The 15,581-nt window shown below is 47.0% G+C and overlaps 1 protein-coding gene across 17 annotated transcripts in view; it reads left to right on the forward strand.

Annotated features, from left to right (window-relative positions):
• Tenm4 (teneurin transmembrane protein 4) overlaps positions 1-15,581 on the forward strand; it is a 702,050-nt gene that overhangs the window by 551,031 nt on the left and 135,438 nt on the right. For all 17 annotated transcript variants that reach the window (XM_031387401.1, XM_031387403.1, XM_031387408.1 and 14 more), the window contains 2 exons: positions 9,976-10,077; positions 11,950-12,144. In XM_031387401.1, coding sequence (XP_031243261.1) covers positions 9,976-10,077; positions 11,950-12,144 — 297 coding nt within the window. The remainder of the gene's footprint in view (positions 1-9,975; positions 10,078-11,949; positions 12,145-15,581) is intronic.

Here is a 15,581-nt window from a genome sequence, read left to right on the forward strand (position 1 = left end):
CCCCCATCGAGCTGCTTAGCATTTCAAAAGACAATCTATTCTGGAAGCCACTCACATGGCAGCCCTGGAGAAGCAGGCCTCCTCTTTGGAACTGGGCCACAAGTTCTCTTGCATCCTTGTGTAGCACTTGCTTGCTTTCACACACCTGTGTATAAAGTGCTGTCCCTGCAGTTCTTTGGCATCAACATCACCTGGGCTCCTCCTCTTGACCTTTAATCTATTATATTGAACGATTAAGGGGCAGAGCCCAGGACTTCTGTGTATTAACAAGCTTTCAGGTGGCTGACATAGACCAAAGATTAGACACCGCTGTACTCATGTAGGAGCAGGTTGATATTCCTAAGGATCTCTGTACCAGGCATACATTTGGCCTTAGGTGAATAGTCACCGAGGAGTAAACTAACATTCAGATATAGTGAATAGGAGTGGGGTGTTTGTAGAGAGGATTTCCTAGTGGACAAGACTGCCCTGAACATTGTGGCTCCAAGCCATAAGTTGGGGGATAGGATGGAATTAAGGGAAAAGGAGAAATCCAAATTGCAGGTGCTCTCTCTCTCTCTCTCTCTCTCTCTCTCTCTCTCTCTCTTTTCCTCCCTCCCTCCCTCCCTCCCTCCATCCCTCCCTCCCTCCCTCTCCTTCTCCCTCTCCCTCTCCCTCTCCTTCTCTGTAAACTCTATGTGAAAACGCTATTTTAAAAAAGATTAAGTTCTGAACTTGTTAGATGTCCTCCAAGCCTGCAAATGCCAGCCGAGAGGGGGCACTGGCGAATGGTTGTCCTGGGGTTCTCTCAGTTGCCCGGGGCAAAAGCACACTCAGGTGACCTCAAGGAAAAGCCATCTGGCAGTGAAGTCACTTCACTAGGAGTACTGTGGACCAAGGCTGAGGGCCCTGAGGAGCCTCCAGAAACCAGGCATCTTGAGAACTCCTTTCTTGGTGTCTTTGTAGGCCTCACCTACACCTCTGGCTTCCCTCTCAGAGCTTCACCCATATTCTTCTCTCAGCTGACAGCCTGGTACCCTGGCCTAACAACATTCCCCCTTAGCCAGAATGGTCTTTCCAAGTCCTCTCTTTCCATATAATTTTCCTTTTCTGTTTTTGGTTGGTTGGTTGGTTGGTTTGGTTTGTTTTTCTTGAAACAGGGTATCATGTTGCTCTCAAACTTACTATGTACCCAGGCATGACTTGGAACTTCTGCTCCTCCTGCCTCCACCTCCCAAATGTGCGATTCATTCATATCTTTAGACTTCTGCACCCTCCACCAAGTACCACATTCCCAATCTTTAAAATACATTCTCAGTTTTAGATGACTTACAGTCATTGCCCACTAGGGCTATAGTGGGGCATGGCCATGCATGTCCACAATGTGTGATGGTCAGATCATTGCAACCTATCTGTCACTCCAGAAACTCATGATTTCTTTGACAAATGTAGAGTGTAGTCAAAGTCCTTTCTACCAGCTGTTTTGAAATATAAAATTAATTGTTGCCAACCACAGTTGCCTTGTGAAGCCATCAAATGTTAGAGTTATCCATCCTTTCTAGTCAGTCCCTTGTAGTTAGGCAAGAACCTGATTGAGCCAGTAGACTATAGACTGAGTCCTGGTAGACTGAGACCCAGAGCTTGTGAATGGGCTCTCCTTGCATGAGATGCTTGGCTTAGGCCAGACAACTGTGGGCAGAGGAAGGGTGATGTCATGCAGCCTGCCTGTGCCTGCTTCTTTGGAAGAAATCTAAATGGAGCATTGGTTGCCAGAAGCACCTGTGGGTGAAAGATCCCAGAAAGGAAAGACCTTTCTAAACACTGACAACTCATGTCTCCTACAGATCCCTTGTGCTTGAAAGCATAGCCCTGGTCAGTCTTGTCAGCACTTGGCCTGCCTCTCAGGACCTCTTTAGCATATGCTCTCAATCAATGCAGGAAAGTACACATGTCATTTTCTTTAGGGAACGTTGTGGAACCAGAGTGATTAGCCTGCCCGTGACACCTGAGAAAGCCATTGCCAACAAGCCCAGGAACAGAGGCCAGGCTCAGCGAGGGGCAGCCAGTGAGTGCAGAGTTCCAGCAGATTGTAGAGCTGCCCTGAAAGGAGCAAACTCCCTTTCCACCCTCAAACCACAAACATCGAGACGATTTTTCTCAGCCTTTTCATTGACTTGCATAGTTTCCAAAGTAGTGTTGGCTAGATCTGACTCACTGGGTCTCAGAGGCTAGACTTGCCAAGTCACCTAGCAGTCGCCTTCTCTAGAACACCTCCTAAGCCAGAGAAAAGACTTTCTGAGCCAATTCAATACATGCTGGAAATTAAAAGAAAGGGCCTGAGACAGGAAGAGGCTTGGTCAAAGTCACTAAAATCTCTGATGGCAGGAGGAGGAAGAGAGCCTAAGTTTCTTGGTCTATCCAAGCATGTTCCTTAGACCACGGTTCATACCTTGAGTTTCAGACTTTATCTTTAATCCCCCATTCAAAGGATCCCCGTCATTAGACTGTCCCCTCTTAAATATATCTAGAGATTGAAAATGTATGACCTTGCTCTAGCTTTTTTCTGTTGCTACAATAAAGACCATGACCAAAAGCAACATAGGGAGGAATCGGCTTATTGGCCTACAGGTTACATCATTGGTGGGGGAGCCAAGGCGGGAACTCAAAACATAAACTTGGAGGCAGGGACCGAATCAGAGACCATGGAGGAACAATGCTTACTGGCTTGCTTTCTGTAGCCTTCTCAGCTTTCTTTCTTAGATAGTCCAGGACTGCCTGCCCAGGGGTGGAGCTAATCACAGTGAGCTGGGCTCTCTCACATCAATCACTAATCAAGAAAGTGTCCCCCAGCTATGCCCACAGGCCAGTCTAGTGAAGGCAAGTCCCCAGTTAAGGTTCGATCTTCGCAGGTGACTAGTTTGTGTTAAGCTGGCAAAAACTAACCAGCACGGGCCTTACTTAAGCCATTCATTTAGTCCTTTGGCTAACGAACACTAAGCAGGCCCCAGCTTTGTATCAAGGATGATTATCATTTACTATCAATTGAAAGGTGATGTACACTCATCCCGTCTTCAGTCCTCAGTATTTAGACAGATATTTGCACATAAGAAGAATACAACCCAATCAAGAAGACAGTGTTCTTCTTTGACACTTATAAAGCCAGTTCCCCCAAAGACTCTGGAGAGTCCTTACTCACCGGATAGGTCGGACAATCGGGGCTGCAAAGCAAAACCTCCTTCCTGTTTCATGTAACATATGTTTTGAAGCACGGGTCATACTGCCTGAACCCAATTCTCAATCCCTTCAAGAATCCCCTCTTTACATTGTGGCTCCTGGTCCCCTTATCTTCCTTCTTGTTCCTCCACGGGCATGCCCTAGTTTATCTCTTCAACGTGGCTGCCAGGTGCTAATCTCTGAACTCTAAATATGATCTAAGAGTGTGGTGAAGTCCGACCGTGAGCTCCTTGTCACTGTCTTCATTCTGAGCACTGCCCAGGAAGAACAGAGGGCAGGGGGAGGGCCTTTCTTGACTGCTTACTCACTCTCCCAGCCTTATCACTGCATCATGCCTTCCTCAGTCCCTGAACTCGCCCCCCCCCCCCCCCAACCAATCATGTTCCTGCTTAGTTGTCATACAATAAGTGCTGTTGACCATCTTGGTTTGTGTTTAGCCCTCACAAGGCTCTTTGGAAAACCAGACACGTCTGTCTTTAAGGACCTCATCATCTTGCTAGTGGAATTTGCCCACCCTCACCCCCCACAAAGAAATAATGAGCGAAGAACCAAGACACATAGACTCCAGGGAAGACTGTCTGCTAGCTGTTCTCCTCCTCAGAGCATCTCTGTAGTGCTTCGGTAGACTTATGGGTTTGACTGAAAACAGGTCTCCCAGCTCAAATGCCATCATGGAGCTGGCATCCAGCCCAGGCTGTCAGGGGCTCTGTCAAATTTCTGTCATTGTGTTGACCTAGACGGCTGCAGATGGAAGACCTTTGAGTTCCTTTTTCTGCAAAGAAAGCTGGGGCACCTACAGGGACTGACACCTCACAGGCCACAGAACAGCTTTCCAGCACCTGGCGCCTGCCCAGCGCCAATCCAGAAAGCACAGGAGAAAAGTTCTTTTAGGTGTTGGCATGAGTGTGCCATAGGCAGGGCTTCAGGGAGACAACAGGTTTAATTTGCTTTGACAGCGCTTTTCCCCAGGAGAAAATTTACCCCAACGCCCTGCCCCCTGCACGCCAGGAACACAGCTTGTTTGCTTTCTCATTTTTACCACGGGGAGTTTCTGTATGTTTTGCATGTGTATAGGTTTACCCCCAATAACCCACATCTCCTTATTTGGATTCATTAGAGTGTTTTGTTGTAGTTCACAAATGGAAGACATGTGTGAATCTTAAAGCCTAAAGACTAGCTTTGCTAGGTCCTGGGCCAGCCGCTTTACATGCACAACATGGCCCTGGTGTTGTTATTCTGTGTGATAGCTCTCTGGGGTGGATGCTGTTACTAACCCCACTTCACAAATAAGGTTGGAGAGATGCCTTTGCCCAAAGACACTTAGGTCATAAGGGACAACCTGGTTCCAAACTCCATGTTTGGCCCAGGCCATACAGCAGTTCCCAGGATATGATTCACTTACCAGATTCACATCCTTAGCTATGTGAACTTGAACTAGTAACATTAGCTTCTAATCTCCATTAAGTCTCTAAAATAACTGAATGTGATACCTATTTCTTAATTATTATAAGAATTTAGTTAAACTACATGATTATGTGTCCGTAGGTTCATTTAAAAGGATGAGGAGAGTCTCTTAGACTCCTCCCTCAACCTGGACGTAAGGTTGAATTAAATAGTAATGTTGCCATCAGGTCTATTTTGTGTCTGCTTTTGTTTTTTTGGTTTTTTTGTTTTTGTTTTTATTTTTTATCATAAACTGAGTTCAGTCTTTGTCGGGAATAGAGCGGATATAACTGATATAAATTTCACTAACTAAAGTCAAGCTCATGTCTTGGGGTCAGTATTGTCTACCACATTAGCTGTCATCATCCTACACAGCAGCCAGAAGCAATCATCAGAAGATTGGACCACTGTCTGGGTTACAGGCAGACCCCATTTCCTCAGCCAAGTTCTCAAAGAGTTTCTGGCACCTACCTTTACAACTTAGGGAGATCCATAGAAGTAGGAAGAAAATAGAAGTCCACGAGCTCAGACACATCACAGAGGAAGAGAAGGACTAAGGATGTGGAGAGATCCTTTTTGTCCTTGGTGAAGGACCCAACGCAGTTCTCCTAGGGTCACAGGGGTTTGTCTGCTCAGACTGGGATCGCAAGCAAATGTGCCAATTGTGCCTATCCATGGCAGAGGAGATGTCCCATGCCCTTCCATCATGATGGCTCTGGGAAACAGGAGCTCCTGAGCTGCTCCCATTATCCTCCTCCAGTCAGTAGTTTCCTTGGTGAGCCTGGAAAAAGCAAGCTTTAGGATTTTGTTTTTGTTTTAGTTTTTTTTTTTTTTTTTTTTTTTGAGAAAAGGTTTCTCTGTGTAGCCCTGGATGTCCTGGAACTCACTTTGTAGACCAGGCTGGCCTAGAACTCACAGAGATCTGCCTGCCTCTGCCTCCTGAGTGCTGGGATTAAAGGAGTGTGCCACCACCGCCCAGTGGCTTTGGGGCTTCAGAAAACAGAAAATTAGAAGGAACAAATGCAGGCAGGACATCCAAATATCTGTCTTCAAAGACGTCAGTGTCACACATGACCTATTTCTCCTTATCAGAGCCATGTCAAGGATTCAGTTCCAGTAAGAAGTCATCAGTAGACAGAATGAGCCCTGCAGTGGAATACCACATCCTCATGACTAATTCCCTCCACAATCTCCTTGCTTGTGGATGCTGTGCTCAGCATCCAAAGGACATTCCCACTCACAACCCATGTCCAGAGGAAAAGCAAAGAAACCCTTCAGTTTCACATTCTAAGACTGATGGAAGGGGAAACAAATTCCTGAAAGTCACAACTCCTATCAGGGCCCACTACTCTGATAGAAAAACAAAAAACCAAGGCAGAAAAGGCCTGCATTTTCCAGCTTACCGTATACTCAATTATGAAAATCAGTTACTCACAGGCAGTTAAATTCTCAATTCCAATTCAGGCAGATTGGAAGGTGCACCTTCTACTAAGCAAAAGCAGCTGGAGTGTGAATTTTAAGCAGAGCAAAAGGAACGCAGGGGCAGAGACTCGCCAAACACTGATTGGGAACATATACCAGGTTTATGGAATAAAGTTCACACTTCTCAAGAGTCTGGGACAATCACTTCTACCCCAGAGTTTAGCACAGAGATATCTAGGTGGTCAGTGGAGACTTGATATTCATGGGATCTTAACCTTTTTTTTTTTAAACTGCATTTAAAAAAAAAATGTGTGTTTATGTTTTGTCTGCCTGTGTGTGTGTACTATACTCACGCAGTGCCCACAGAAGCCAGAAATGAGCATCAGATCTCCTAGCACCAGAGTTACGGATGGTTGTCAGCCATCATGTGGGTGCTGGGAACTGAACTGAGGTCCTCGGCAATAGCATCAAGTAACCTTAACCACTGTGCTCTCTCTCCAGCCCCATAGTCATGGGAGTCTTGGGTCAACACCAAGTTGCTAAAGTCCCTTTATATGGCAGAAATTCTATTCACACAAACATTTTATCAGAAGCAAATATTCTCCAGATGAGAATATTGCCATCGTCAAGTGATTTTCTGTTTCTTAAAACTGTGCCTTCCCCCAGACTAACAGCCCAGGAGAAATTCTTGAGAACCCAGGCTTCCATTCTGTCCCATTTAGCTGCTGACGCTGTACCGTGTTCCTCACTTGGTCACCACGGAGGACTTTTGGCACGTGAGAAGCAGGTTTGTGTCGGACAGACTTTGTAAACCAGAGTCTAGAAAGTGTATGGGTGTCATCTGCAATGGATCCTGCAGAAGTACGCCTGGTGGTCAGTGCTTATTAAGAGGGATGGATACCCTGTGCCTTTGGTTAAGAGGGACTGAGCTGAAGCATTTGAGAGCTGGAAAACCATCGAGTGAATACTTTCAGTGATAGCATCAAGAGTAGGCTGAGACCCTTCTGTGGATTAGATTCCAGGGTAAATACCCAAATGAATAACGTCCGTTTCTAGACTCAAAGGTTCGTGGTCAACAAAGTTGATGATATGGTGTTTCCATGGTGATGAGGACTTGGCCTGCTTATGCTGCCAAGAAGTCTTCTCGGAGATTGTGGCTTTAGAATTAGCTCTGGAAGAAGGAACAGAAGTTGCAAGCAGGGACACCTGCTATGGGGAGAGTGAGCACAGTAATGAGGAGATAGGAAAGGGAAGACCCAGACTCATGGCCCCCAGCTATTGCAGAGCACAGGGAGACCCAGAACCCAGCCTCTGCCTCCCTGTGCTGGGCTCCTGCACCAGGGCTGAAGGAGCCATCTCTGCCACTGTACAGTTCACAGTAGCTTAAAGGGAAAGTCACCTGGCCTTGAACTTTACTCAAACTCTCCGGGGTTTTAAAACACAATTCAGAATGGTATTTCCTGAGTGACGTTTATTTAGAAATGTATTTAGGAAGCCAGTACTGATGTAAACTCCAAGGGACATGGACTTTTCCAGTCAAAGCCTGTGGAAAAGAGATGCTCCGAATCCGTAAGTCTCACTCACTCACAATGCAGACAGATCACTTAGCCCTGGAGGGAGGCCACATGTTGCAGTGGTGTCTCTTACTCTCAAGTTCAGACAGTTCTAGAGTGTTCTCCCCTCCCGTTGGCTCCTTCGCTGCCTTCACTGGTGAGCCTGCTAACCCAGCAACCTGCCTTGCTCAGCTCCTGACTTCTGTTCTAGGGTGAGTTCCTACAAGACCCAGAGAACATGCCTCATGGACTAAGAACTAAAACCGAAGCTTCTGTGAGAACGCTGTGTGCTCTTAACCTCTGAGCCTCTCTCCAGCCCCGGGGAAGCCCTTTCCATCGATACCTCCTGTTCCTCTTCTGTGTCCCAGGCTATTACTGAAGCCCTCTGCCCCAGCTGTTGCCCTTGTATACCCTGGAGCACTCTGCTGCATTCATGCTTTGATTCCCTTGCAATCCAACTGATCTCACTATAATTCCTGCTATTTTAGAACAGGAAGCAGTCTCAGGGAGTTACCTGTGCCATTGCCTTCAATGTATAGGGGCAGAGAAGCAGTGTTCAGAGAGGGGAATAAAGTTGGTTTTGGTCACACAGTATGGCACTGGAAGAATGGACCCCAAAACATATCCCCTTATCCTCAGGGAGAACTTTTTCTCTGAGCAGATGACAAATCACTTGTCCCATCCAAGTCTGAAATAGCAGTGTCTCTTTTATAGATGCTTTTTTAAAAAAAATTAGTTATTCATTTTAAGAATATTTTAATAGTGTATGCAGAGGGTGTGTACATATGAGTGCAGTACCTATAGAGGCCAGAAGATGGCACCCTCTCCCCTGGAGCTGCAGTGATAGGCAGTTGTGTACTTGTGAGAACTGGGAACAAATGGCAGTCCTCTGCCACATTACTGCATGCTCTTAACTGCTGAGCCACCTCTTCATCCCCGAGTCCCAGACTCTTGCTGGGTCCCTGTGAGCGAGGACAACAGACTGACTCCTCAGTTCTTTCTGTACTGCCGACTTTATCTCTTCTCTACCTTAACTCTTACCCTCCCGGCTCACTCTGCGACCTTGGGAATGCCAATGCTCACCCTCTCAGTTTCCTTTCTGTTAAGTGAGCACATTGAGCTTGATGGAGTCTTGGAACCCTGTAATCTCTGAAAGTTCTAGAATTCTCTGCCCTTCCTTCGTTCCCTCTGCTCACCCCACCTCTACCCCCAAGGCATTGCTTCAGACCCCCGGCTCCTGCTGTGGCATGAGTTCCTGCAGGGCCTAAAGAAGTATGGCATCATGGAAGGCCGCTAAGCTTGGAATCCAAAAGCCTATGTTCAAATCCTGCCTCTGTGGGTAGTAGCCATGGCCTCCTGCAAATTGTTTTATCTCCCTTGGCTGCGTTTTCTTTCTAATGAAATGGGAACAACCATACCTATACTTGTCAGATTTGGTGACATCTTATGGAACTACATAGCCCCAAGCAAGTATTCTAGGCATAATTGTATCTTCTTTGTCCTGTATCCTGCATTCTTGGCAAATGATGACTTCTGTAGATACTCTATTTAGTAATTAGAGCAATAAACTGCTTACACTTTTTTTCTTATTAGAATCTTAATGAAATCTATTGTGCTTCCTTGACATGTCACACAGAGTGTTTTTCAGAGGGACTGGGGTAGGGGGTTCAGAGGAATTGACAGTCCATCTTGATGGCTGGTCGTGGGGCTGAGTGTGAAGAGAAGGAAAAGGAATACAGATGCCTTTCGAAAGAGCATGGATTTCTCTTGCAGCCAGTGAGGACTATTGAAGAGCTCTCATTAGCAGAGCCACAGCATCAGGTTCACCTCACAGAGATCAATCAGGCTGTCGGGTGAATAAATCAGAGAGCGGGGAATGCTGAATGGCCACCCACAGACTGCCACAGAAGACCCAGCTAGAGAGGATAGGGCCCTGGATGGCTTCATGGAAAGTAGATCTGGGCAAAGGCACACTTGTGCGTTCACGGACTAGGACCACAGATAACCACCGCTCACAGGTCACACTGCTGCAGCACTAGCACAGACACAGAGAAGATTCATTTGGTTTAGAAATGCTCGGAGGCTGACGATAGAGTGCATGCCTACCACGCACAAAGCCCTGCCTTCCATCCTCAGCTCTGCGTGAAGCAGCTTGCGGTTATGCACGTCTGTAATCCCAAGGTTGAGACGGGAGGGTCCACACTTCAAAGTTATCTTCCACTACATAGCAAAGTATGTAAAGCCACCCTGGACTGCTTGAGTCCTATCTCAAAAACCCGTGTGTGTGTGTGTGTGTGTGTGTGAAGCCATCTCCACCTTCAGCTCTCCCTTTCTTCTCTTCCAGAATCAGTGGATAACTGCCCCAGCAACTGCTACGGTAACGGTGACTGCATTTCTGGGACCTGCCACTGCTTCCTGGGTTTTCTGGGCCCTGACTGTGGCCGAGGTAAGCATTCACATGAGCATAGTGATAACTGCTTCCCAGACCCTATAGCTAGCTGGGGTGCACTTCTCAGAGGGAACTTAGGACTCCTGCTGCCTCCTCATGTACCCAGGAAGTACTATAAGAGCCATTCTTCGGGGGGCCTGTCAAAGGCAGTTGACAGGTAGAGCCAAGTCCCATCAGTCTTTGTTATCCAGCTATGGACAACACACACAGACAGGTCAGGACTTGGAAGTACAGCATTCCTTGCTGGGGTATTGAGGGTGGTAGCGAGGGACCGTTTGAGGAGTTGATTCCCTCTTTAAAGAGACCATCAGCCTTTGTCAAGTGTCTTCTATGCCCCTCCTCTCTGGTCTGTGGATGAGAAGCCCTCCACTTCTGCACAACACAGGCAGAATTTCAGCTAAGACACCAGGAGGACCTAGAGGCCTAGCATCTCCTCTCACACATACCTGATCGACTGCAACTAAAGACAGCAACAAATTCTGAGATGACCTGAAGGCTACCTGAGACCTACTGTGTGCTCTGGGCCTTCATTTATGTTCTAGAAACATGAAGAGAGAAACACCCTGAGAGATCTGTGGTCCTGAGAATTTGGTGTTCCCCTCAGAAAACCCAAAATGGCCTCTTGTCTGGGTTTCTCTGTCTCTCTACCCAGAAGCTTCTGGCTTTGTGTCCACTTAGGAGTTTGTCCTGTGCTAGATACTAGGCTTGTCCCGCTGACTGGGCCTGGAGCTCTCAGGCTGTTCTGAGAGAGTAAACCAACTGTCACATACATAGCAGCATTAGGACACCTGGAGTAGAGGCAGCAAGGTTAACTGTGGCTGTCTCACCTAGGCAGGAGGAAGATCCGCTCAGAAAGGTGGAGAAGAGACGGGGTAGGACCCGAGTCTAAGGCTTGTGGAATTGAAGAATGGAAGTCAGAAATGATTTTCGAGGCCAAGGGAATCGTGCCCTACAAATCCTACCCAGGGTGTAGTGCTGGGGACTCTGCCTACTTTAGCTACTATGAAATAGGCATGCCTTGAGACTGCCAAGCTGGCAGCCATGGGAAGCACAGTGATTTCCTGCTGAGTGTTCTAAAAAAAAAAGAAAAAGGCACCAGGTAGGGTCCAGTAGTGTAGAGAGAACCAAGTCATTCCTTCTAAGGAGAATTACCATCTCATCTCAGACGCACGCATTTCAGGTTAAGAGTCATGTATAAACACCCTCATGGTATCTCAGTGCTCAGGTGAGCACTTGTACCACAATGCAGTCTAGCTTACTTTTAGATAGTACCCTTCATAGAGATGCTCACAAAGCCTTGATGCTAAGAGACAGAAAGGAAAGATACTTCAAAGAGCTAAGTTGGGCTCAGCTCTTTTTGTCGGAGGGCTGGAGGGCTGTGACATAAGAGGTTGGAATGAGGACCTGAAAGACAAGGGATGCCGAGATTTGCCCAGGTTAAAGACAACAACAGTTAGTGATGTTGCAGTGGTGGGGGTGAGGGTGGGCATGGGGGATGGTGACAACAGAGGGCTATCAGGAGAGTGTTGGAGAGGCAACTCAGGCAGCCAGGAGCCCCAGATACTGTCTTTTCTACTGATAATAAGAAACAGATGGCAGCTCCCTCCCTGAAGCTCCTGGCAGCTAGGGAGCTCCGTCTGAATCAGAGGAGGCCAGAGAAACCAGTAAAGTAGCACACAGCTCCTCTTCCAACTCCAGAGGTGTCTAAGCTGGAATGAAGCAACACAAGGGAAGTGGGTGATGAGTACACAGGGGAGTATACTACCAGTCAATCCGTGCAATCAGCCAAGGGGAAGGGAGAAGAGAACCAAGACCAGTGACAGGGTGCTGGGAAGCGATTCACTCAGGCTTTCGGTACTGTCTTTTCAGCATCCTGCCCCGTGCTGTGCAGTGGGAATGGCCAGTATATGAAGGGCAGGTGCCTGTGCCACAGTGGCTGGAAGGGTGCCGAGTGTGACGTGCCTACCAACCAGTGTATCGACGTGGCCTGCAGCAGCCATGGCACCTGCATCATGGGCACCTGCATCTGCAACCCTGGCTACAAGGGCGAGAGCTGCGAGGAAGGTGAGATCCATCCAGCCTGCCTCCTAGGTAGAGACCAACCTGCTCTGTGGAATGGCTTTTCGAAGATTCCTGTCTTGAAAACAGATATAGCTCTGAGTCCTAGCTCAGTCTCCTCCATAAAGTCAGGCTACCTTCCCCAGGAGGCCACTGTGAGGGCTGAACTAAATAGCCCATATCAAGCACTTAGCTCAGTGGCTGACACCTGGTAAACGCTCTGTAAGTGCGGCTCTTCTATCAGTAGCTTTGTTCTGGGGCCTGTCAAGCTTCACCCTCCTTCATCCAGGGTTTGGAAGTGGATGGGCAATGTATACACTTGCTATCACCTCCTACTGTCTACCAGCCAGCACCCTGGCTCCTTCCCCAGTGGGACAGAGAGGGTCCTAGGAAGGCTAGTCTTCTAAACCCATCTAGTATGTAACAAAGAACCTTCATTTACAGCACCATTTTCTCTTAAAAGAGAGAATGTTAACAGGCCTAAAGTAAGAAGCCAGGTGGGATCAATGTCTGGAAGGCACTTCCTGTCTCTGTTACATTTGCCCTCCAGTAAGCCAGTGAGTACTGACTGGCACAGACCCTTAGCTTTGGGGGTGATAGTAGCTGTTGAGGGAGGATGGCAGCCTGCAGAACACAAGCACCTGGCTTTTCCTACCTGGAGCTGAGGGATCGTCCTTATCTCCCTTTCTTTTAATCACTTGAGATGAAGCCCCTGCGCAGAAGGGTCTAGTAGGAGAGATTCCTATTAGAACAGTGTGCTGTCTCACCTGAGCCATGCCCATATGGTATTCTCCAGACAGAAGGACACTGGACAGTGGCCCAGGGCTGTGGGATATTTTTCAAAGAGAAAGAAGTAACGTTTAAGAACTTTGATTTACGTTATCTATTTGAAATGAAGTGTTTTTCCTCCCGCTCTCCTTTCTGAAGAGGGCCATCTGGGACTGATTTCTTTTATTATTTCTCTTTCTCTGCTAAAATGTGTTTGTACAGTCTCATGTTTATAATAATGTTTTGGGGGGCCTCCTTCCTCCTCACCCTCCTCCCTGTGCTCCGCTGCTAACGGGTTTCCCATTTATAAAACATCAGCTAACAAGCTTACTTTTTTTTTCCTCCCTCTTCCTTCTGAAGTTTATGGCTCCATATTTTTTAAAGCCTGAAAGGAGGCAAAGGCGGGATGCTGGAAGGGGGCTGGGGGAGGGGCAGGAGACTGCAAACTTAGATCTTTTGTAGTGAAAAGTGAGACACCTCCTTGCCTTCCCAGTCCTGAAGGGCAGCTAATGGCTTGTGTGGTCATTGAAGCATGGAGCCTTTGGGGGTAGGGGTAGGGGGAGCCTGTGTTTGCAGCCTGGCCGTATGGGCATAGTCCTCCATTACGAGCTAAACTTCTGAAAGGAATTTTGGCTCTGTGAAAGAGAAAAGGGGCACTCTCTGGCATGCCTCCAAGAAAGACTCTAAACCAAGTTAGCCTGCCTCCCAGTCACCCCTCGCTCCCAGGCATGCTGGTCCTTCCCGCATTACCATAGCTCCCGGGAGGCTGTCTCAGTGTGAGGGGTAGAAGACAGCTTTATCCTTTCTTGGAACTCCTGTCACCCACAAGCCCAGGAGGAGGCAGAATACTACTCTAGCACATATAACAGCCATCAGTTGGGGATCAGGGCTCAAGGCCAATGGCATTCAGTAAGTTCATCAAGTCTAGCCTGGGTGCCAGGAGCTCCTTGTCCCTGTCATGCAGAACTCTATGAGCTCCCCTATGCTTCTCAGGTCACCTGGAAGCATGAAGGCCAGGTGTCTTAAAAAGAGGTGACCTCTCCTTAGCTCATCTTAGTCTTGATTCTCCTGAGACTGCCGGGTTCCCTTTGCTGGTTCCTGGGTCCCTCTGTGTATGGGAGGACAGGTCTGCACCGACAAGTACACTTCACCAAAACTGATGCCCTCCCAGCCTGCAAATGAACATTGATTCTGTACAGGATCCACACTGAGGGCACCCTGGGGTCCTCATAAGCAGGGTCAACCCAAAGCTGGGGCCAGGCACTCACAGGACGGGAAATACTTTCCTAGGTCTCTGGGTAGGAAACCCTGAGTTGTTTCCTGTCAAGTTGAAAAGCTCTCTGGACCAAGGGAATTACCATAGTAGCCTAATGGGCTGGAATAATCCTTCTGCGGTTCTGGGATCTGAGGCCCATCACGAGAATTTATCACTGCTGTTGTCTTTATTATTTTTAATTACCTGAACTTCAGCAGGTCATGCTTTAGCCGTTGCTAAATGGTGTCTGGAGACCACGAGAGAAGAGTCATTTGCCTTCGCTGGGCTTTATTAATTCCCCACATTGTCCTGTTTCTTTCCCTGTTTTGATTTGGTTTCTATTTTTAAACCACTTCATGTGTTTATGCGAGCATATATGCACAAATGTATTTTTGAACCAGTCAGATTATAAGAGAAAATAGCAAGCAATCTAGACAGGAGAGGCTGAACTATAAATTTCTTCTGTGCTGCCTTGGAAAAATTATTTAATGGAAATAATGGATTAAATAGAGCTACATAAAATGCTTAATAGCAAAGTGTAGCACAGATGAGCTTCTAAATGAGCGACAACTTTTGCTACTGTCATTACTGTGATTTTCAAAGCTAGTTATTCCTGGTCCCTTGGCCTTCTCACTTTACCACTGAGACTGCCAAGTAAAATTCCTTTTCAAATTGAGGTGACAAAAGAGTTGTCTCCAGTCTGTTCCTCAAAACAAATAACTCAGAATGCTCTCTTTTGTAAAGTCTCAGCCCCTTTGTGCTTGTGTCTCTTTTATACCCAGACCAGGTTTCCAGGCCTGGGTATAAAAGTCAAATATTCTGGATTATAAATGAAATTAGTTAACACATTTGAATATTTGAATTATAGATAAACCTATAGTTTGCATGAGCCTCACTTCTCAAAGTCCTGAGAGGATGTAAAAATAACCCTCTTTGATACTATAGTTCATACAGTCTCTTCTGACCCTCACTATCACTGGTGGCTCCTTGTAGCAATCTGATAAATAGAGATTGTTGACCATATCTGTTTCATAGTTAGAAAGCTCAGAGCTTCTATTTAATGAAGAATCCTATCTTATAAAGCAGAAAACAATAGAGGAAGACACCCAACATCTCGCTCATTGTAGACTTGTATATACACACACAATATACACACACATGATACACACTTACATATACAGAGAGAGATGGGTGCACGCACACACATATGCATGATTTGGGTGCATACACACATACACATTTGAGAAAAATCCTTTCTGGTAGAATTTATCTGTGTGTCCTTCTGAGCCCCAGTTTCCCCATCTGAGACTCTTCCTCCCTCGCTACAGTTTTTGCAAACATGGTAGGCTCTGGGTGCCATGCTGACACTTGATGGACATTTATACTCAGTTCACCTCACAAGCCAAAAGGCAGGGACTTG

The sequence above is a fragment of the Mastomys coucha genome, unplaced genomic scaffold (assembly GCF_008632895.1).
Source record: "Mastomys coucha isolate ucsf_1 unplaced genomic scaffold, UCSF_Mcou_1 pScaffold21, whole genome shotgun sequence".
NCBI lineage: Eukaryota > Metazoa > Chordata > Mammalia > Rodentia > Muridae > Mastomys > Mastomys coucha.